This window comes from Pleurodeles waltl, chromosome 8 (assembly GCF_031143425.1).
Source record: "Pleurodeles waltl isolate 20211129_DDA chromosome 8, aPleWal1.hap1.20221129, whole genome shotgun sequence".
NCBI lineage: Eukaryota > Metazoa > Chordata > Amphibia > Caudata > Salamandridae > Pleurodeles > Pleurodeles waltl.
Genome location: NC_090447.1, coordinates 1,840,228 through 1,863,739, shown reverse-complemented (window position 1 = coordinate 1,863,739; position 23,512 = coordinate 1,840,228). Strand labels below are relative to the sequence as shown.

General features: G+C 49.2%; 1 protein-coding gene across 2 annotated transcripts in view; it reads right to left on the bottom strand.

Annotated features, from left to right (window-relative positions):
* Positions 1–23,512, bottom strand: part of LOC138249651 (cytochrome P450 2J4-like) — a 174,832-nt gene that overhangs the window by 25,323 nt on the left and 125,997 nt on the right. For both annotated transcript variants that reach the window (XM_069203605.1, XM_069203606.1), the window contains exon 8: positions 3,139–3,280. In XM_069203605.1, coding sequence (XP_069059706.1) covers positions 3,139–3,280 — 142 coding nt within the window. The remainder of the gene's footprint in view (positions 1–3,138; positions 3,281–23,512) is intronic.

Below are 23,512 nucleotides of genomic sequence, written 5' to 3'. Positions count from 1 at the left end.
AGTAAAAATGTAAAGAATAATTGTAAAGAAATATATAGTCGTTGTAGTATTGCTCTATGCGTCATTATATTGTCGTGTATTCTTTTGGCATCTGTAAACTGGATCATTATTACTCTGCAGCAAAAAGTTGTCTCTTCTCCTACCTCTACATCTTCTTCTACTATCTCTCCGCACCTATTTCACACTCTTCCCCAGCATGAACTCATCAGAAGAACTGAATACTTTAACAATTCCTTCGTCCAGTTGTTACATCAACATCAGTTAGTGATCAATACAACTGACTGTTGGGTGTGTGGACTCATACCACATACAGTAGAAAATGGAATGCCATATTTAGTTCTTCCATTCTCCTATGAAGGTTCCGCTTGGGCTTATTTTGTCATTTTCAATAATGCATATCAAAGTAAAATTAAACAACCTGTCAGTTCACATAGTGTTGGTTCAGATTTCAGTCATAGTTTATTGATAAAGGGAATGGTAGCTATGGCTAAAATCATGGAAAAAAGTGAAGCTTCCATAGATGAAAGAAAAGCATATACCAATTGGAACATAACTAATTACATTTCCAGCCTCAATGATAAGGTTGAGCAAGGAAAATCTCCTCCGATACGGGTCATACCCCAACAAGGAAATTTCTGTCTGCAAATAAATGGTAGAACTCCAAACACCGGACAAAGAGAAAGTTTATGTTCCCATACATATGTTTATTCAGCCCTGAATTCACCGCCGTTAGTACCATCTCAAGGTACATACTTCGTTTGCCACGATAGGGCTTATACATGGTTGCCAGCTGATTTTTCTGGTACTTGTTATATAGCCTTTCTTCTTCCCCCTACATACACCGCTCCTGCGAACCATCATAAAAATAGATATGGCAGAGGGATTGTGGATTCGAAAGACACAGCAGGACAAGAGGGAGGAGATTTCCTCAAAGGATTTCTTCCCTTCTGGGGTCCAATGGCCAACAGCAGAAATATAAGGCAATTGGTTTGTGTCGTAGAAACCACCATAGACATCACTGTAGGAGCTTTAAGTAACATTACAGCTGAACTACAGGCTGATCGTCTTATGACCTTGCAGAACCGTGTTGCCTTAGACTTTGTTCTTGCGGACCGTGGTGGAGTATGCAAATTGATCGGATCAAGTTGCTGTATTTTCATACCTAATGACGCTCCGACAGTATACCAAGCTATCTCTAAGTTACACATAATCTCCGAGTCGATTCATCAGGACGAAGGAGATTGGTCCTTTCCAGAGTGGTTTTGGGGATTACTGTCCAAATGGGGTTGGAAGGTATTGACATTCTTTGGAGTAATTTTAGCTTTTATATTCTCTTGTTGTCTTTGTATGCACTGCGGTCCTGCCATCTGCAACCTATGTGCTACTGCATGTATTCCCAAACCCAAGTCACAAAGAGCAGAGAATATCAAAATGATGGTACAGCAACAGCTTGATGACCTCATGGCCATAGACATCGACTCAGATTAACATGAGTTTGTGTATCTTGCCTGAGTTCTGGCAAAAGGAGGGTCTGAGGAAATTCGATTTTTAATACGATCGTATCGACCCGCCATTTTGTGGCCCGCCGCCATTTTATGTTGCCTTCACTCAGGCAGCACAGCGAACGAAGTCCATTCTGCCTTTTCTGCTTATTCTGCAACATGGTGTTCAAAACAGTCTTCTGCCTCTATCTTTACAAGACTGGTATTAAGGTCTGACCGAGTACACTAATTCCTGTCTGGTTTTCTAATCCTTGTTTCAACTATCTGTAGGCTCACACTATTCTCCGCCGATCTTATCTTATCGTCTGGCCTTCGCTGTCCTTTGCTAGTATTCTCTCATTTCACAACTGTCTTCCAAACGCACACAAACTTATCGCACCACATGCAACTTCGTTGTGGATCGGTTAATGAATTAGTTCAAGGGAGGGGTGACAAACACAGCTAGAGGGGAGGCAACCTTAAGTCACTTGATACTTTGTTCTGTCTTGTTTTCCGACATTTCTATTGACTCTGTTCTATCTTTACATCATTCTTACTGGCTCCTTTCTATGTGTTCTGGGAGTGTATGTAGTTAATAAATGTTTTTATACGGTATATAAGATTGTGCGCCACAAAGTAAAGTGGCAGTCTCCTGAGAACATACCTTGTGTACTTCTTGGACAACTGTACTAGCTGCAGCTAATAAAATCTGATCTTTTACGCCTGACAGAGTGTCCCGTGTCTCTGTTAGTTGAGGCAGGTGAATCCAAGGAGATTTCAGGCGTACCCTGCGCCGCCAGGCCCATAAGGTTCTGGTTCTTCACCGGCACAGGGAGCCTTTGACTGCTGGTCCACAGCTATCACTGAGAGTTAAGTGTTGAAGGTGTACTTGGCCCAATTGCCCAGGGTCCATGTTTAAGGGTAGGTTTGAGTTTATGTTTTAGCGAAGATAGGTTTGTGCTTTGTTTAATGTTTTGGGTTGCAACAGAGCTATGATGAATATACGGATTATCATTAATGCCGTTGTCAAGGATTTTCTTCATCCTGGTATTCTTCATAATTGTGTCTTCCATGAAGTCATTGCAATGTAGGTCTTTATTTCTTCACATGGGTTCTTCCTAATGATAATTATATATATAATTTATTTTGAAGCCTCCATTTTATCTAATATTCGACCCTAGAGGCTAAAGACGTGAACTGAGCATCCAGGATTGAAGGATTAAGTCATTCTTGGCAATTCACTTAATCACTCTGTGGCTAGAGTGGTAAATATCTGTAATGTAATATACAAATAATAAGAAAATGTGTGAAAGTGTACAGTATAAATGATATACAGTCTCCTGCCATGGTACTGACCCATCGTCGCCAACCACCTCCAACCTCGATCTATGAAAACCTTTGGTTACCTGTGCACAACTTTGTGACTGTACACATTACTGGTGGAAATCCTTTCTTGCACATTGAATTATAGATGGATAATAATGAAGGATGGGAATGTGTTTACAATTAAATAGTTTTAATAAAATGATTGACTCTGTTTGATAAGAAGATGAAGCTCTTTCTTTAAAAAGGATTTGATGCTTAAAAACATGGAGTCAACTTTGAACGTGACATCAATGTCTGCAGGATGTTGTACACTCTACAATGTTGCCTTTACCTGCAGAGAAGGGGAGGAACGCCTTCTGATTCACAAATTTGCCATCCTCGTCCAGGAAACGATTCGGGTTGAACTGCTGAGGCTCCTCCCAGTACTTGGGGTCGTACATGACGGAGCTCAAGTTAGCCAAAATGATGGTTCCCTGGAAGAAAAACATGTATCACTGCCAAACACTAGGATTCAGGCATCATGGCAGAAAGAGTGGACAACGGACCTAACTCTTAACTATAAGTGGCTAGGATTTACTAATTACTGATCAGAAACTTGTTTGGGTACACTAAAGTCTGCAACACCACAAAATAAAATAAGATGATGGATTGAGTGCTGAAGCCTTTCAAAAACTCACTCCCTGTCACAGATCTGGGTTTAATCCATTGTTAGTTTGCTCGCCATGTCACCCCAGTTTAGACCCAGCCATATGCAAATCAGTCTTGACCTGCTCCCAGTGGGAACAGTCCAGCCTGAACTGCCTGAACTGCCAAACCAGGTCCTCCCTGGACCTGTATCAAGCACCCTGGGACAAGTTTTGGGGTATCACCCCTCATCAGCCAGGCTAGCTTCAATCAGTGGTGCAGCAAACAAGGGACCCACGTCTGTGCAAACCCTGTCCACTTAGGGCACACAAAGCAACACCACAAAATAAAATGATGGACAGAGTGTTTAAACTTTTCAAACACTCACCCCCAGTCACAGATCTAGGTTTAATCCATGATTGTCTTGCTCGCCACGTCACCCCAGTTTGCACCCAGCCACATGCAAATCAGTTTTAACCCTGCTCCCCATGGGAACAGTCCAGCCTGAACTGACAAGCCAGGTCCTCCCTGGACCGGAAACAAGCACCCTGGGACTGGTTTTGGGGTATCACCACTCATTAGCCAGGGTAGCTTGAATCCAGTGGGGCAACGAGCAAGGGACCCACATCTGGGAATACCCTGTTTTGGGTGCCCCTGGGATTTGAAATGTAGATTCTAAGACTGGCAGTAGAACCAAAGCTAACTATCATGAATCTTTTCCTCTGCTGCCCAAAGAAGGAAAAGTTACTCACCTGCAATCCTAGTTTTCTTCCAAGGGAATTCTCATCAAAGTCATAAGCACTGAATAATCCGCCCATGCACGCGTATCCCGGAAAGCTTTTAAAATTATACATTTAGGGATATCTAACTTTGTAAAATAGTACACTACATAAATATTTGCAGCCTAAAAAGGCTACAAATGGTGCAATTTCAAATGGTGATCATTTTTAAAAAGACGGCAATCACATAAAACTGATAGGAAACTGAATACAGAAAATCTTTCATTAACCTTTTTTTTAAAAGGAAAAGGAAAGAGGACATATGACATTGTTAGCTAGTGGGCTGCAATGCAAAGTATAGCAGAGAAAAACTGGCATGGTGCCTTTAAGAACCTCAAACAAATTCTGCATCCCATTATGTCTCGCAGCTGAGAGTTGGGTTAGGTAATTTTGTTGGGAAATACGAGGATCTTGGGTAAAAACTGACAAAAACCGTAGTATTTCTTCTCTGGGGAGTTGAAGGGATGAATTATGACTTTGAAGAGGACTCCCCTAGAAGAGAACGAGGATTACAGGTGAGTAACCTTTCTTTCTCGTCCAGTGGTATCTCATCATTAGTCATAAGCACTGAACAGAACAGAAGGTCCATCTTATACATAAGGAAACAAGAAATAGCAGCTCTAGCAATCACCAGCAAAGGTTCCTCAAAGAAACCTACCTTAATTGAGTATCCGCTCTGGAATAGTGCCTAGTGAAAGTGTGAACACTAAGTAGTGGCCGTCCAAATTTTTGAAATAGGAACATTTCTAAGGGGGTTATATTAGCAGCTTTCCCTCACATGAATGTGCTTTTGGTTACCAGGTAGGGGCTTCTTAGAAAGAATAAACCTGCTAGAGTGAGATTAAGGGGCAGGAAGTGTCTGGCAGTGGATTAAAGAGGCATGAGGTGGATTGAAGACTGCACAGCTTTGGTATTCGATGTGCTGGCATTTAATAACGCTGACTGCGGGCTTCGGAGCAGAGCTTTGGGCACCGGCACACATTCTTTTACAAATTAAACACTGGTTTGAGGTAATAGCAACTAAAAAAGCTGCCTTATATGTGAGGCATTGTGAGGAGGCTTTGTGAATGGTTCAAAGGGGGTGGGAGCATTACTTTACAAAGTACACTGTTAAGTTCCTAAAGAGGGGAAGGAGACTTACCAGGAGGGAATATTTTCTTAATGCCTTCTATGAAATCCTTAACCACCGGCATTCTAAAGAAGGAAGTTTGTGAGGGAGATTTCCTATAAGTGGTTACTGTTATATTCAGAAAGTATATGTGTATTTAGAGAGTATTTTGGTGGTTACTTGGCAACTAGGAATGGAATTTAGAATGATGAAGATGGATTGTAAGGTGGACTCAGTGGCTGCTGTGATCTGCCAGGGTTTGGATGTATATATCTAATCCGGAAAATAAATGAAGGAAGAAAAGCAAAACCAGGAACCGTGCTTTTTTTAGTTACAGCCACAAGGTGTACTTTAATAGAAGAAAATTATAACTAGACCTTGTTAAGTGAAGTAAGTAAAGGATTACCATATCTTGTAGGCACGTGGATGGATCATGGTTCTTTTGAATGCACCAAATGCAAAATCTCTTCTACTTAAAGGCGTATGATTTACTAGGGGAGGAACATTTAGCTTCTTGTAAAATGTACATGCAATTCTGTTGTAAATTTCGATGACCATATTGCAGCAATTCAGGAGCCACACCTCTGAGTTCAGTGATGGAATGTTGGGGTGACAGATAAGGCCCCCAGACTTGTACAGGCGATCCTGGCTGGACGGCAGTCTCTTGTATGAATGCTCAAAGAGGTGAAGGAGATCAGTGAACCCTATTACAATGCTATGATTAACATTCTGGTATTAGAATGGTAAAACTTTATCAGAACTGTTGCTATGTGGGGGATTGGAGGAAATGTGTAAAGAAATTTCTTTGACCAATCTATCAAAAAAACATTTCCCTTCGACCCTGGCTGAAAGAATCTGGAGGCGAAATCATGGCATTTTTATGTTTTTATGTTGACAAACAAGTATATTTGATGATAGCTCCTTTCTTGGCTAATTGAATCCATGACTTCATCATTCAGAATTGATTTAGAATCCAGTTGTGATTTGCCTGGAAAGTTCAATTGAGGGAGATGGAACGCTGTGATTGTTAGGCTCCTTGCAATGGTCCATTTCCATACGGCTTGTGACTCGAAGGACAGAGGTCATGTTCAGGTAGTACATTGTTCTTGTGTTGTCCATCTGACCAAACAGAGAAGTTGTTGTGATTGAAGGAAGAAAGAATTTTACGCCAGATAAACTTCTACCAGACCTAGCAGGTTGATGTGGTAGGTTTTCTCTCTGATTGACAATAACCCCTGAGCTCTTAAATGGCTCATGTGTGCACCCCATCTTTGGAGAGAGGCATCTGTGACTAGAGTTTGTACTGTGAGATCCTGATAGAATGAGCTCCCTTTCTTTAGATTCTTTGGTCTGGGCCACCATGTAAGTGACTGAATAGCCAATTGCAAAAGATTCAGGCCCTCATTACAACATTGGCGGTAAAAGCCGCTTACCGCTGTGCAGAAGACTGCCAATACACCGCCGCAGCCGCGGAATTCCGCCACAGTTATTATGACACACATCTCGGAATCCGCCGAAATTCAGACACCCACACAATACCGCCACACCAAAGGTCAGCGATAAACATGCGGAAACATATCCTCCACCTCCACGCCAACAGAAACACGCCCATGCTATTACGACACACTAATCCACGCGGCGGTCTTTCAACCGCGGTATTCCATTGGCGGTACACACCGCCGCGCTCAAAATACACACACAGCTCCAAAACACCGCCACATTGGACAATTACAAATACACACACCTGATACACATACAAACACCACACCCACACATCCATTACAATATAAAACACACACCCACATCACCCACAAACCCCTACGACCACAAATTAGAGACGAAGGCCAGAGAGAGACACCACAGAATAGAGAACCCCATCACACAGAGGCACACTACACCATCACCCACACAACATCCACGCACAAAATACCACATACCACTACACTCACCACACTCATCAACACATACACCACCCCACACCTCACACACACCACCCCATGTCACGCCAAAGACACCCCCGCTTCTCCGAGGAGGAGCTCAGGGTCATGGTGGAGGAAATCATCAGGGTAGAGCCACAGCTATTTGGCTCACTGGTACAGTACACATCCATAGCCAGGAAGATGGAGCTATGGCAAAGAATAGTCGACAGGGTCAACGCTGTGGGACAGCACCCAAGAAATAGGGAGGGCATCAGGAAGAGGTGGAACGACCTACGGGGGATGGTGCGTTCCACGGTATCCAGGCACAACATTGCGGTACAGCGGACTGGCGGCGGACCCCCACCTCCTCCCCCACAACTAACAACATGGGAGGAGCAAGTCTTGTCCAACTTGCATCCTGAGGGCCTCGCAGGAGTCGTTGGAGGAACGGACACTGGTAAGTCAAATCTTCACTATCATATCCCCCACCCTACCTGCATGACATTACACAACCCCACCCTCACACCCTTCCCTATCACCCTAACTCCTCACTAATCTACCCATAACACCAACCACCCATCCCAACCCCAAGACCTGCATGACACAACTAAGCATGGACACCCAGCACTAAAGCATGCCCACTGCACAGACCCACAACACCCCTCTCAACCATCATCACACAAGCCCCCACACAGGAATGCCTGCACTGGGGTTCACGCACACCCAACCATTGCACACCATGAAACACACACACGCAATAATCATGTACTTATACCCCCGCAGGAACCCGAAGGAACGTCACCACACCAGAGGGTCCAGACAACACCACTCCACCCCCAGAAAAGGCCCACAGTGACGACAGCAGCTCTGCCCTACTGGATCTTGATGACCAGCCCGGACCATCGTGGGTCTCAGGACAGTCGGTTCCCCTTGCCCAGCCACAGCCCAACACCGAGCTGCCACCCTCTGGTAACACCAGCACAGCACCCACCCAGCGGGCCCATACCCCCGTCCCCAGGACAGGTCAATCAATGGTGTGTCCACCACTACAGGGCACCCAGGGTAACCCACCACCCCAACAACAACAGGGACCTGGGGGCAGTGGTAGTGGGCACACGGTCCAGGGGACGGAGGCACAGGAACATAGGGGAACTGGGAGGGCTGCTGTGCGACAGAGGGAGGACAGGCCAAGGGAATCAACTCTCAACGAGGCCCTCTCCTCCATCATGGGAGCATACCACCACTCCCAGGAGACGATGGCAACGGTCCTGGACAAGTTGCAGGAGACCCTGCGTCTGCAGGAGGAGCAGTATTTGGGGTTCAGGGAGGATCTCAGGACCATCGGCTCCGCCCTGGGCACCATCGTAGGGGTGCTGACGGACATTCAAAAGACCTTGAGGGACACCGTGGCACTCCAAGGGGCCCCTGACACTAGCCAGGACGATGAAATGCCCACCACCTCCGCCGGCGCTAGTGGACAGGATGCCCCGCCACAGGACCACCACACCAGCACCCCACCCCCTGCAGATGGACAACCACCACGAAAGCGGTCCCTGAGATCCAGGAACAGGACAAAGCAAGATGGCAAGACCCCCGCCCGGAAATAAGACCACCCTGATTGTCCCCCCAATGTCCCACTTTGTTACCCTGTCCAAATCGGAACTGCCCCAGCTCCACTTCCAATGGCCAGATGTGCAATGTACCTGTGAGACTAGTAAACTGGACTCTGCCATGGACATTCTTCCACCATGACCTCTCCCCATTTCACAACCCCCCTACATTTTTATGCACTTCAATAAACACCCTTGAAACCATAATAATATTGGAGTCAGTCAATGATTGTGAACTGTGTATTGTTAATTACAGTGTTAAAAATGGTTACACATTGGAAGGCCAACATACCAATGTCACACATCACAAGCCTTTCAAGGGTGCAAGCTGTTGACACGTAGGTTACCACATTACTGAAACTGAAATGGAAGGGGACAACTCAGTTACCAAATAGGGAGTGAAATGTAGGTACAGGATAGAGGTAGACGTGTGAAATGTAATATTATGTGAACCATGAAATTGTACTCACCTGTGTCTCACTGAAAATATTGCTGTATGACTGACTCCCTGTTGTCGTTTTCATCTTCATCAGCTTCCTCCTCATCACTGTCCACAGGCTCACCCGCAGCAACAACACCGTCATCTGGATCATCCTCCTGCAGAAAAGGCACCTGGCGTCGCAATGTCAAGTTATGGAGCATGGAGCAGGCGATGATGATGTCGCACACCTTCTTCGGTGAGTAGAATAGGGACCCACCTGTCATATGGAGGCACCTGAACCTGGCCTTCAGGAGGCCGAAGGTCCGCTCGATCACCCTCCTAGTCCGCCCATGGGCCTCATTGTAGCGTTCCTCTGCCCTGGGATTCCTCACTGGGGTCAGTAGCCAGGACAGGTTGGGGTAACCAGAGTCCCCCAATAGCCATACACGGTGCCTCTGGAGTTCACCCATCATATCAGGGATGCTGCTATTGCGCAGGATGTAGGCGTCATGCACTGAGCCAGGGAACATTGCATTTACCTGCGAGATGTACTGGTCTGCCAAACAGACCATCTGGACATTCATCGAATGATAACTCTTCCTGTTCCTGTACACCTGTTCATTCCTGCGGGGGGGACCAGAGCTACATGGGTCCCATCAATGGCACCTATGACGTTGGGGATATGTCCAAGGGCATAGAAGTCACCTTTCACTGTAGGCAAATCCGCCACCTAAGGGAAAATTATGTATCTCCTTACGTGTTTCAGCAGGGCAGACGTTGGAAAACATAGGCTGGGACATCCCTGATGCCATGGCCACAGTTGTCTGAAAAGAGCCACTTGCAAGGAAATGGAGCACTGACAGCACCTGCACGTCAGGGGGGATTCCAGTCGGGTGGCGGATTGGTGACATCAGGTCTGGCTCCAACAGGGTACACAGTTCCTGGATTGTGGCATGGTCAAACCGGTAGGTCACGATGACATGTTGCTCTTCCATTGTCAACAGGTCCACCAGCGGTCGGTACACCGGCGGATTCCGCCATCTTCCAATATGTCCCAGCTGATGGTGCCTAAGAAGGACAACAGTGAAGAAACTGTCAGCATTCCTCCAGGTATGTACCCACAGTCACACACAAGACTACAACAGACAATTAACCCATCCGGGAAAGGTTTTGAGTGTAGGCCTCGGTATGTGTGACGCAGTAGTAATTGAAACCATGTGGGCCCCTGAAATGGCGGCTGCCTGACCTCTAAACTGGGACAATGGAATTGTGGGGTAACAGCGCTGGAGTTGGACACCGTCGCGGTAGGCGGTCGTAGAGCGCGGCGCAATGCTGCATTGGTTAACATTGGACCCTATGGGTCCCAGGAGCCAATGAACAGGTGCGCTGGGTTTGATGATGCGCACCGCCGCGGACGTCACCGCCGCGGACGTCACCACCATTTTCTATCTCTTCAATCACTAGATACCTGACCTTCGACAGGAGAGGACCTACACTCTACTAGTGCTGCTGTGACCTCGGTCTGGAAGCGACGATGGCTGCTGCGTCTGGGGAAAGGGCCCCTGCCTTCACTGCACAGGAGTTGGAGAAACTTGTGAATGGGGTCCTCCCCCAGTATACGCAACTCTACGGTCCTCCAGACCAACAGGTTAGTACACAGGGAGCACGTTGTATGGGCTAGGCCTGGGTGGACAGGGCTGGGTGGATGAGGGAAGGGGGCAGAGTACATAGAACAGTCATGCATGGGGATGAATGGGCAGGGATGGAGTTGGGAGGGGGCCAATTACAACAACGGTGCTGTAGGTAATGACTGTTCCTCTTTCCTTGTGCATGTCATGTAGGTCAGCGCCCACCAGAAGAGGGACATTTCGCGTGCCATCGCCAAGGAAGTCTGGACCCTGGGGGCCCACCAGAGACGGGGCACCCACTGCCGGAAGAGATGGGAGGACATTCGCCGCTGCAGCAAGAAGACGGCGGAGGCTTAGCTGGGGATGGCCTCCCAACGTGGGAGGGGTGCCCGTCGCACCATGACCCCCCTGATGTTCCGGATCCTGGCGGTGGCCTACCCGGAGTTGGATGGGCGCTTAAGGACATCACAGCAGACATAAGGGGGTGAGTACCACCTCATCCTATGGACTTTGCGTGCAGTGGAGCTGTCTGGGTGGGGGTGGTGGGCTGTGGGTGGCCCTAGGCCAGGGCGAGTTGGGTAGGCATGGCCCCTCCGTTATCTAGGCCATGTGGCACTCTACCCCAGCTCAAAAAAAAGCCAAATTGATGTATAGTTGCCCCTTTGCCATCCATGTGGGCAGATTTCCACCATTGCCATGTAGGCCATATCCCAGAAATTGCATGTGCAGAGGGCAGGAGCACGGCGTAATGCAGGGGGCTGCTGCGTTTGTCTTGTCCGCCAACGGTAGCGGTATGCCATGCACTAAAACTCTCTTTCTTATGTCTCCCCCCTTTTTCTGCTCTCCCTGTCCTTCTGTACATCAGCATCAACAGGCGGAGGTACAGTGGCACCGGAGCACGAGGGAGCTGCATCCCACATGGCCATGGAGGGCCACACCACAGACTCTGAATTCACCAGTGGGACGGAGGGCGAGGGGAGCTTCACTTCGGCCACAGGATCACCAAACAGCGACACAGACTCGTCCGCCGATGGGGGCTCCCCTGTGGTGGCGGCACCATCTGTGTGCCCCACTTCTACAGGTACAGCCTGTAGGAGGCTGGACTGGCTTGTAGTGAGTACCAAGGGGTACTTACACCTTGCACCAGGCCAGGTATCCCTTATTAGTGTATAGGGTGTCTAGCAGCTTAGGCTGATAGATAATGGTAGCTAATGGTAGCTTAGCAGAGCAGCTTAGGCTGAACTAGGAGACGAGTGAAGCTCCTACAGTACCACTAGTGTCACTTGCACAATATCATAAGAAAACAATACACAGATATACTAAAAATAAAGGTACTTTATTTTTATGACAATATGCCAAAGTATCTCAGAGTGTACCCTCAGTATGAGGATAGCACATATACACAAGATATATGTACACAATACCAAAAATATGCAGTATAGTCTTAGAAAACAGTGCAAACAATGTATAGTTACAATAGGATGCAATGGGGACACATAGGGATAGGGGCAACACAAACCATATACTCCAAAAGTGGAATGCGAACCACGAATGGACCCCAAACCTATGTGACCTTGTAGAGGGTTGCTGGGACTGTAAGAAAACAGTGAGGGTTAGAAAAATATCCCACCCCAAGACCCTGAAAAGTGAGTGCAAAGTGCACTAAAGTTCCCCAGAGGACATAGAAGTCGTGATAGGGGAATTCTGCAGGAAAGACACAAACCAGCAATGCAACAACGATGGATTTCCAGTCGAGGGTACCTGTGGAACAAGGGGACCAAGTCCAAAAGTCACAAGCAAGTCGGAGATGGGCAGATGCCCAGGAAATACCAGCTGTGGGTGCAAAGAAGCTGCTACTGGACAGTAGAAGCTGAGGATTCTGCAGGAACGACAAGGGCTAGAGACTTCCCCTTTGGAGGATGGATCCCTCACGACGTGGAGAGTCGTGCAGAAGTGTTTTCTTGCCGAAAGACCACCAACAAGCCTTGCTAGCTGCAAATCGTGCGGTTAGGGTTTTTGGATGCTGCTGTGGCCCAGGAGGGACCAGGATGTCACCAATTGCGTCTGGGGACAGAGGGGGCGTCGAGCAAGACAAGGAGCCCTCTCAGAAGCAGGTAGCACCTGCAGAAGTGCCGGAACAGGCACTATGAAGAGGAGTGAAATGGTGCTCACCCGAAGTTGCACAAAGGAGTCCCACGTCGCCGGAGGGCCACTTAGAAAGTCGTGCAATGCAGGTTAGAGTGCCGTGGACCCAGGCTTGGCTGTGCACAAAGGATTTCCGCCGGAAGTGCACAGAGGCTGGAGTAGCTGCAAAAGTCACGTTTCCTAGCAATGCAGTCTGGCGTGGGGAGGCAAGGACTTACCTCCACCAAACTTGGACTGAAGAGTCACTGGACTGTGGGAGTCACTTGGACACAGTTGCTGGATTCAAGGGACCTCGCTCGTCGTGCTGAGAGGAGACCCAGGGGACCGGTGATGCAGTTCTTTGGTGCCTGCGGTAGCAGGGGGAAGATTCCGTCGACCCACGGGAGATTTCTTCGGAGCTTCTAGTGCAGAGAGGAGGCAGACTACCCCCACAGCATGCACCACCAGGAAAACAGTCGAGAAGGCGGCAGGATCAGCGTTACAGAGTTGCAGTAGTCATCTTAGCTACTTTGTTGCAGTTTTGCAGGCTTCCAGTGCGGTCAGCAGTCGATTCCTTGGCAGAAGGTGAAGAGAGAGATGCAGAGGAACTCTGATGAGCTCTTGCATTCGTTATCTAAGGAATTCCCCAAAGCAGAGACCCTAAATAGCCAGAAAAGAGGGTTTGGCTACTTAGGAGAGAGGATGGCTAGCAACACCTAAAGGAGCCTATCAGAAGGAGTCTCTGACGTCACCTGCTGGCCCTGGCCACTCAGAGCATTCCAGTGTGCCAGCAGCACCTCTGTTTCCAAGATGGCAGAGGTCTGGAGCATACTGGAGGAGCTCTGGACACCTCCCAGGGGAGGTGCAGGTCAGGGGAGTGGTCCCTCCCCTTCCCTTTGTCCAGTTTCGCGCCAGAGCACGGCTGAGGGGTCCCTGAACCGGTGTAGACTGGCTTATGCAGAAATGGGCAGCATCTGTGCCCATGAAAGCATTTCCAGAGGCTGGGGGAGGCTACTCCTCCCCTGCCTTAACACCTTTTTCCAAAGGGAGAGGGTGTAACACCCTCTCTCTGAGGAGGTCCTTTGTTCTGCCATCCTGGGCCAAGCCTGGCTGGACCCCAGGAGGGCAGAAACCTGTCTGAGGGGTTGGCAGCAGCTGCAGTGAAACCCCTGAAAAGGCAGTTTGGCAGTACCCGGGTCTGAGCTACACACCCGTGGGATCATGGGATTGTGCCAACAATGCCAGGATGGCATAGAGGGGGCAATTCCATGATCTTAGACATGTTACATGGCCATATTCGGAGTTACCATTGTGAAGCTACACATAGGTATTGACCTATGTGTAGTGCACGCGTGTAATGGTGTCCCCGCACTCACAAAGTCCGGGGAATTTGCCCTGAACTATGTGGGAGCACCTTGGCTAGTGCCAGGGTGCCCACACACTAAGTAACTTTGCACCTAACCTTTACCAGGTAAAGGTTAGACATATAGGTGACTTATAAGTTACTTAATTGCAGTGAAAATGGCTGTGAAATAATGTGTGCATTATTTCACTCAGGCTGCAGTGGCAGGCCTGCGTAGTATTTGTCAGAGCTCCCTATGGGTGGCAAAAGAAATGCTGCAGCCCATAGGGATCTCCTGGAACCCCAATATACTAGGGAATTATAAGGGTGTTCCAGTGTGCCAATGTGAATTGGTGAAATTGGTCACTAGCCTGTTAGTGACAATTTGGAAAGAAATGAGAGAGCATAACCACTGAGGTTCTGGATAGCAGAGCCTCAGTGAGACAGTTAGTCATAACACAGGTAACACATTCAGGCACACTTATGAGCACTGGGGCCCTGGCTGGCAGGGTCCCAGTGACACATACAACTAAAACAACATATATACAGTGAAAAATGGGGGTAACATGCCAGGCAAGATGGTACTTTCCTACACAGCCGCCACCTCCCCTACCAGCACCGCCCTCCCAGCAGCCCCTCAGCGTTCACCCCGTGCCCGCTCACCCAGGAGGGTGGGCATCACCTTCGCCCCAGGCACCTCAGGCCCTGCCCCAGTCACCCCTGCTGCCCTCAGTGAGGAGGCCATTGACCTCCTCAGGTCACTCACTGTTGGGCAGCCTACCATTGTGAATGCCATCCAGGGTGTAGAACGAGAGTTGAAACACGGTAATGCATTCCTGGAAGGCATTCATTCTGGTCAGGCTGTCCTTCAGCGAACCCTGCAATCTCTGGCCTCAGCACTGATGGCAGCCATTGTCCCTGTGTCCAGCTTCCCCCTCCAACTTCCTCCACCCAGACCCAATCCCCTGTACCCCAGCCCATCCCAAGCACACCTACAGACCAGCATGCACACAAGTCAACACACACAAGTAGCTCAAGCAAACATAGGCACCACACACACCACAGGCACTCACACAAGCATCAGACCCATACAGATACAGCAACATCCACTGTGTCCCCCTCCTCCTCTTCTCCCTCCTCCCTCCCAGTGTCGTCTACACACACACCTGCATGCACCACATCTACAGGCACTAGGACTCACACCAGGACACCCAGCACCACAAGCCGCTCACCTGCACTCACCACCTCCACTGCCAAATACACGTCCCCTGTGTCCTCTCCCAGTGTGTCTGTGACGCCCCCTCCCAAAGTACACAAACGCCGGCAATCACTCACCCAACATCCATCCACCTCACGACAGCCTCCAGTACCTGCACCTGCACCCAAAACATCTAAAGTGACACCACCTACAACCACCTCCTCTTCCTCCACTCCCAGAGCCCCTCCAGCTACCCATCCCAGTGTCCGTCAGAAACTGTCCCTATGTCAAATTGACCATTTTGCCCCCACCTCCCCTCCCCTATTCATCAGTCCCGTCGTAGCGCCTCAGCCAAAAAGCCTCCAGTACCAGTGGTGCGTGTTCCAGGTTTTTAGAGTGCCCCGTCTACCAGGGTAGGCAGTAGGACCCGGAGCCAAGGCACTGTCAGCCCACCCCCTGTAAAGGCTCCGAAATTGGAGAGTGGACGACGGGACCGTGTCAAGACTCCTGGTGGGACACAAAGTGAAATGGGATCCAAGGCGATTGGTGAGTCATCTGTAACTCCAAAGAAGGTGGGGAAGGTCCCGAGAAAGTCTCCCCAACCTGTTGTGAGTGTCACGGCGGAGAAGTGCGCCATCATTTCCGGTGGTCCAGACACAACCGCCAGCACCGTTGTTACTGGTCAGGAGACCACCGCCAGAGTCATAGCCCAGGAGGGCTCAAGTATCGTCACTGGTCCAGAGACCACCGCCAGAGTCATAGCCCAGGAGGGCCCAAGTATCGTCCCTGGTTCAGAGACCACCGCCAGAGTCACAGCCCAGGAGGGCTCAAGTATTGTTACTGGTCAGGAGACCACCGCCACTGCCGGAGTCACAGCCCAGGAGGGCTCAAGTATCGTTACTGGTCAGGAGACCACCGCCAGAGTCACAGCCCAGGAGGGACCAAGTATCGTTACTGGTCAGGAGACCACCGCCACCGCCGGAGTCACAGCCCAGGAGGGCTCAAGTATCGTTACTGGTCAGGAGACCACCGCCAGAGTCACAGCCCAGGAGGGCTCAAGTATTGTTACTGGTCCGGAGGCCACCGGCGGAGTCACAGCCCAGGAGGGTCCAGAATCCCACAGCCCCGCTGGGCAATGATGGAACGTCATGCCACACACCGACGTCCAGTGTGGACTTCGTCATGCCACACACCAATGTCCATTGTGGAGTTCGTCATGCCACACACCAATGTCCAGTGTGGAGTGCGTCATGCCACACACCAATGTCAGTATCAGAACCGCCAAGGCAAAGCACCGCTGAACAGGGCAAAGACCGCCATGGTGAAGACCGCTGAACAGGGACAAGACTGCCATGGCAAAGCACCGCTGAACAGGCCAAAGACTGCCATGGCAAAGCACCGCTGAACAGGCCAAAGACTGCCATGGCAAAGCACCGCTGAACAGGGCAAAGACTGCCATGGCAAAGCACCGCTGAACAGGGCAAAGACCGCCATGGTGAAGACCGCTGAACAGGGACAAGACCGCCATGGTGAAGATCGCTGAACAGGGCAAAGACTGCCATGGCGAAGCACCGCTGAACAGGCCAAAGACTGCCATGGTGAAGACCGCTGAACAGGGCAAAGACTGCCATGGCAAAGCACCGCTGAACAGGGCAAAGACCGCCATGGTGAAGACCGCTGAACAGGGACAAGACTGCCATGGTGAAGACCGCTGAACAGGGCAAAGACTGCCATGGCAAAGCACCGCTGAACAGGCCAAAGACTGCCATGGCAAAGCACCGCTGAACAGGCCAAAGACGGTCATGGTAAAGCACTGCTGAACAGGGCAAAGACGGCCATGGTAAAGCACTGCTGAACAGGGCAAAGACCGCCATGGTGAAGACCGCTGAACAGGGCAAAGAGCGCCATGGTGAAGACCGCTGAACAGGGCAAAGACCGTGTGGGTATGAATAGTCCGGCACGTCAGGCATCGTTCTCCCATGTGCATCTGGCACAGTGACAGGACATGTACTTTCACGGGGAGACTCATCCAGTTTGGGCACCAGTCCCACCCAGTACCAGTAGAGAACTGCATCTACTTGCGAAGATGTGTCTTTGCACTCCCCAGGATGGCACAGTGGGCAACCCACCCACTGTAGAGACTTGAGAGACTGTGGCTTTGCACTCCCCAGGATACATCAATGGGCATGGTGCCCCGTCGTGGATCTGGCTTTGCATTCATCTGGCTGAGGTGCCCCCCCTTCCCCTGAGGTGCCTGTATTGTTTCTATCTGATGCCCCGGCAGTGTTCTCTCGGATTTTGGTCAGGTATCTATTGTGGGCGTCGCCCATGCATTTTTGGACTGTTGGTGCACGGACATTGTTGTGTACATATCTGCACTACTTCTTGTATTGTACATTTATTTTTCACAGATTTCGTGATATATCTCAGTTTATTTTTTTATGGGTAGTATATTGTCACAATACAAAGTTTAACCGCAATTCGCTTTGTCTTTGCATTCTTCCGGGGGGATTGTGGGTTGTTACTGTGATTTTTGTGACTGCATTGGTGTGTATGTTGTGATATGCGAGGGTGGTGGTGTTTGGTGGGTGTCCCCGTAACTTTTGCCTTCCCCCTCCCCCGTGTCGTAGGTGCAGTACTCACCGGTATCTTCTGCGCGTACGTCGCTGTTGGTTGTAGATGAGCAGGAATGCAAGGGCTAGGAGTATTTGTAGTTCCGGCTCCATGGTGTCCTCGTTCCTCGTGGGATGTGTTGAGGTGAGCGTTTTCCCATGGCAAAAGCTGTTTCCGCCGTGTTTTTATCCACGGGGAATCCGCCCCGGAAAAGGTGGCGGATTGGTGTGTTGTGATAGTGTGGGCGGTATATTGTCTTCCGCCTGTCTGTTGGCGGTGACCGCTGCGCTGTTTGTCTGTACCGCCGTGGCAGGCGGTGTGTTAAAGTGGCTGTCTTAGTTGGCGGTTTCCGCCAGGGTCGTAATTCCCTTTTTTTGTCTGCCGGCCTGTTTGCGGTGTTACCGCAGCTTTAACACCGTCCGCCAGGGTTGTAATGACCACCTCAGTTTCTTTTCCAAACTGTCCACGAACTGGCTCCACTGGTCCTCTATACATTGCTGCAAAAGCCTCATATGAAGCCTGGCATGAGAAACTGAAAAATGCAAGAGCTCATTGATCCCTGTAGGGATGATATCTGTTGTTCCGATGGATGACAAGATTGCAATAGATTGTGACGTTTCAGTTGGCCTGATGATGTCTCTTCTCCAAAGAATACTCTGTCACAGACTGGGTATCTAGTATAGCTCCAAAGTATTGTATTCCCTGCACTGAGTGAATTGAAGGCTTCCTGAGGTTTACCCAAATACCTAATTATATAATAGTGAGGTATATTTACAAATGCTTCAATGCCTCCTATGATGAACCTTTTATTAACCAGTTGTCTAGGTAAGAATAGACAAAGATCTTTTGTTTCCTTGCGTGTCCTGCGCCCACAGTCATACATTAGACAAATGTTCAAGGAGCAGATTTTAGGCCGAAAGGTTGGACCTTTTATAAAAAAATGTCTAGAGCCTGCTATAAATCTGAGAAACTTTTGATGCTTTGCTATTATCAGAATATGAAAGTAGCCATTCTCCAAGTCTATTGCTTGCATCCAGTCTCCTTGGTATAGTGGAGTATAAAGCTGGAGTAATGTATGCATCCTGAATTTTTCTTTTCTTATGTACTTGTTCAGTACTCTGAGATCCAGGATGGGTCACATCTCTTCTTTTGACTTTTTCTTCCACTTAAAAGGTAGTACAAATTCAATCCATTTTAATGAAACAGAACCTCCTCCACTGCATTTTTTTGGAATTTGATACTGACCTCTTTTTGCAATAAGTTTTGTGGATGGATGGACCATTGTTTCTGCTGGTGGCACATTTGGAGGATGGGATTTGAACTGAAGAGAATATTCAAATTGAAATTATTCAAGACCCATTCATCTGCAGTTCTAAGAAGCCACTTTGAAAAAAGTTCAACTACGCTTCTCCCCATCAGAGCGACTAACAGAGACAGCGGCAGAAGAGAATAATTGTTTAGTGGGAGGCTTGCTTGAGTCTGTAAGTTGTTGATGTTGTCCTCCTTTCCCTCTGGAGGTCTTACATTGGAGGAAAGGCTGCGTTTGTTGTTATTGGTACTGATTAGACCAAAGAGGGGTTTTAACCCTCTGAGGGTAGTATCCTCTGGCCTGTATCTCCTTCTTTCTTCTTTTCTAAGCCCACAGATTTCAATGTGTTTAGCTCTGCTTTCATGTGCGACATTTCATCATCAGCGTGTGACCCAAAGAGTGTATTCCTTGAGAATGGTAGGTTCAGAATTGTTTGTTGCGCTTCCGATTTAAGACCTATTCACCTAAGGCATGGACTTCTTGTAGTGCAAATACCGTGGCAGTAGCCATGAGCGGCCAGATATAATAAATCGGCTGGTGCACAAATAATTGGTCCAAGACCAGCATATCCTCATTAAGTTCTTCTTGAAATTCTAGTTTATCCTCTTCAGGAAATCTGTCAGTACACCTTTGTAGAGAGTCCCAAACAGATGGATCAAATCTTCGCAATAGAGCACTAGCACTGGCTGCAATCATAGTGAAAGCTGATGTTGCACACACGTTCTTTCTTTAATTTCCATGTGCAGTGATACTGAAGAAGAAGTAACTATTGGGTGTTACTTTCTTGCTGCAGCTATAGTTGCTGAATCCGTTGGAGGAGCTGACGAGAGGAACAGAGGATGCTGGTCAGGTGGTTTATATTTTTCAGGGGCCTATAGGGAGTATACCTTATTGCTGTAGGAGTAACAAATAACTGCACTGCAGGCTCTAGAAGGCCGGGAACAAGAAAGTCCGGACATGGTCCTCTGATTCAATGTTTCAAAAATGAATGAGGTTGATGTTGTAGGAGTAAGCATTGCAATGTTGAACTTTGTTGCTACTCCATCTGGCACATCTTTAAATAAGGTAAGGTCATCAACTGGTGACATCGTTGCTGGAGGTGTGTTTGTCAGAGAGTAATGTCTGATTGAGGATTTCAAACTAGTTGTCAAGATGGAGTTTGTGTTCTATGTAGAGATCGTGACCTTCTTCTTGACCGAGAGTGAGAAGATCTTCCACTAGACCTTCTCTGAGATCTAGATTTTGATTTGGATCCTACACGATGTCTCCTCTGTTTTTCAGACCTTTGTGTTGAATCAGATGAACGTGATATGTTCCTGTAGCCTTGTGGAAACAGAAGGAGATTCTAACAGGGAGATCCTAGGTAAAAACTTAGGGGATGTTATTGAACCTGGTGAGAATCTAGATGGTGTTGCTCCCCCGGTAATGGTGTACCAAACAATATGGGGGTCATTTTGACCTCAGCGGTCTTTTTTAAAGACCGCCGAGGGACCGCCGTGCGGAAGAACGCCAGGTCAGGCGGTTTGTCGCTCGGCCTATTATGACCGTTGGCAGCTCTCTGTCCCTTTACGGATGGAGAGCCGCCAACAGCCATACTGGCGGGCGGCGGGGAAGTGGAGGTTGCTCCACCTCCACGCCAACAGAACACTGCCCAGCGAATCATGTCCTGTGATTCGCTGTGGCGGAGTTTTGTTGGCGGTGTGGTGTCGGCGGAGCTGCCCCCATGGCTCCCGTCCCCTCCCGGAGGATCGATGGACCAGGTAAGTCGATCGTCCGTTAGGAGGGGGGGTGTTGTGTGCGTGCATGGGGGTGTGCGTCTGAGTATGTAGAGGGGGTGTGTGAGTGCGTGTATGCTTGTGGGGGTGATGAGTGTTTGGGAATGAGTGCGTGTGTGTCTGTGGGTATGTCTGTATGGATGTTTGCGTGTATGTTTGAATGTGGGTGTGCATGTCTGACTGTGTGTGCGGATGTTGGCATGTATGTCGGGGTGTGTGCGTGTGTGTGTTGGTGGTGCCTGCATGCGTGTCCGGTGTGTGTGAGTTATGTGATGTTGGGGGTCGGGGTGTGGATGGGGGCCCTTCACCTTTGGGGGGTGGCAGGGGTGGTGGGGGGTGTAGGGGAGGGAGTCGGGCTGGGGGTGAAGGATGGGGGAGACCCCTATCAGTACCAGGGAAGGAATTCCCTGGCACTGATAGTGCTTACCGCCATGGATTTCATGGCGGTTCAAACCACTGGAAATCCACGGCGGTAAGCCGGGTCCAAATACCGCCAGCGGTATAGTGACGGCCACCGGGCTGGAGACCCAGGTTCTCCGCCTTCCACCAGGGTTGTAATGACCACTTATGTAAGTATGTCTCTGAATAATCTGAGCCTGGAGTGGTGCCAGGTGTAGGAAGTTGGCTCTGTATGCACTATTTCAAAGTAAGAAATAGCATGCACAGAGTCCAAGGGTTCCCCTTAGAGGTAAGATAGTGGCAAAAAGAGATAATTCTAATGCTCTATTTTGTGGTAGTGTGGTCGAGCAGTAGGCTTATCAGAGGGTAGTGTTAAGCATTTGTTGTACACACACAGGCAATAAAAGGGAACACACACTCAAAGACAATTCCAGGCCAATAGGTTTTTATATAGAAAAATATATTTTCTTAGTTTATTTTAAGAACCACAGGTTCAAGATTTACAAACAATACTTTAAATGAAAGGTATTTCACTTAGGAACTTTAGGAACATTGAATTAGCAAAATAGCATATACAGTTTTCACACAAATGGCAATAGGCTATTTTAAAAATGGACACTGCAATTTTCAACAGTTCCTGGGGGAGGTAAGTGTTTGTTAGTTTTGCAGGTAAGTAAACCACCTACAGGGTTCAAAGTTGGGTCCAAGGTAGCCCACCGTTGGGGGTTCAGAGCAACCCCAAAGTTACCACACCAGCAGCTCAGGGCCGGTCAGGTGCAGAGGTCAAAGTGGTGCCCAAAACACATAGGCTTCAATGGAGAAGGGGGTGCCCCAGTTCCAGTCAGCCAGCAGGTAAGTACCTGCGTCTTCGGAGGGCAGACCAGGGGGGCTTTGTAGGGCACCGGGGGGGACACAAGTCAGCACAAAAAATACACCCTCAGCGGCACGGGGCGGCCGGGTGCAGTGTGCAAACAGGCGTCGGGTTTGCAAAGGAGTTCATTGGGAGTCCCAGGGGTCTCTTCAGCGAAGCAGGCAGGCAAGGGGGGGGCTCCTCGGGGAAGCCACCACCTGGGCAAGGGAGAGGGCCACCAGGGGGTCGCTTCTGCACTGGAGGTTGGATCCTTCAGGTCAAGGGGCTGCGGGTGCAGTATCTTTACCAGGCGTCGGGTTCTTTGAAGCAGGCAGTTGCGGTTAGGTGGAGCCTCTGGATTCCCTCTGCAGGCGTCACTGGGGGGGACCAGGGGGGTCAACTCTGGCTACTCACAGGGTCGCAGTCACCGGGGAGTCCTCCCTGTAGTGTTGGTTCTTCACAGGTCGAGCCGGGGGGGTCGGGTGCAGAGTGCAAAGTCTCACGCTTCCGGCGGGAATCGTGTGCTCTTTAAAAGTTACTTCTTTGTTGCAAAGATGTTTCTTCTTTGGAGCAGAGCCCCTGTCCTCGGGAGTTCTTGGTCCTTTTAGATGCAGGGTAGTCCTCTGAGGCTTCAGAGGTCGCTGGACCCTGTTGAACGCGTCGCTGTTGCAGTTTTTCTTGAAGTGGGGAGACAGGCCGGTAGAGCTGGGGCCAAAGCAGTTGGTGTCTCCGTCTTCTCTGCAGGATTTTCAGGTCAGCAGTCCTTCTTCGTCTTCAGGTTGCAGGAATCTATCTTGCTTGGTTCTGGGGGCCCCTAAATACTCAATTTAGGGGTGTGTTTAGGTCTGGGGGGTTAGTAGCCAATGGCTACTAGCCCTGAGAGTGGCTACACCCTCTTTGTGCCTCCTCCCTGAGGGGAGGGGGGCACATCCCTAATCCTATTGGGGGAATCCTCCATCTGCAAGATGGAGGATTTCTAAAAGTCAGAGTCACCTCAGCTCAGGAC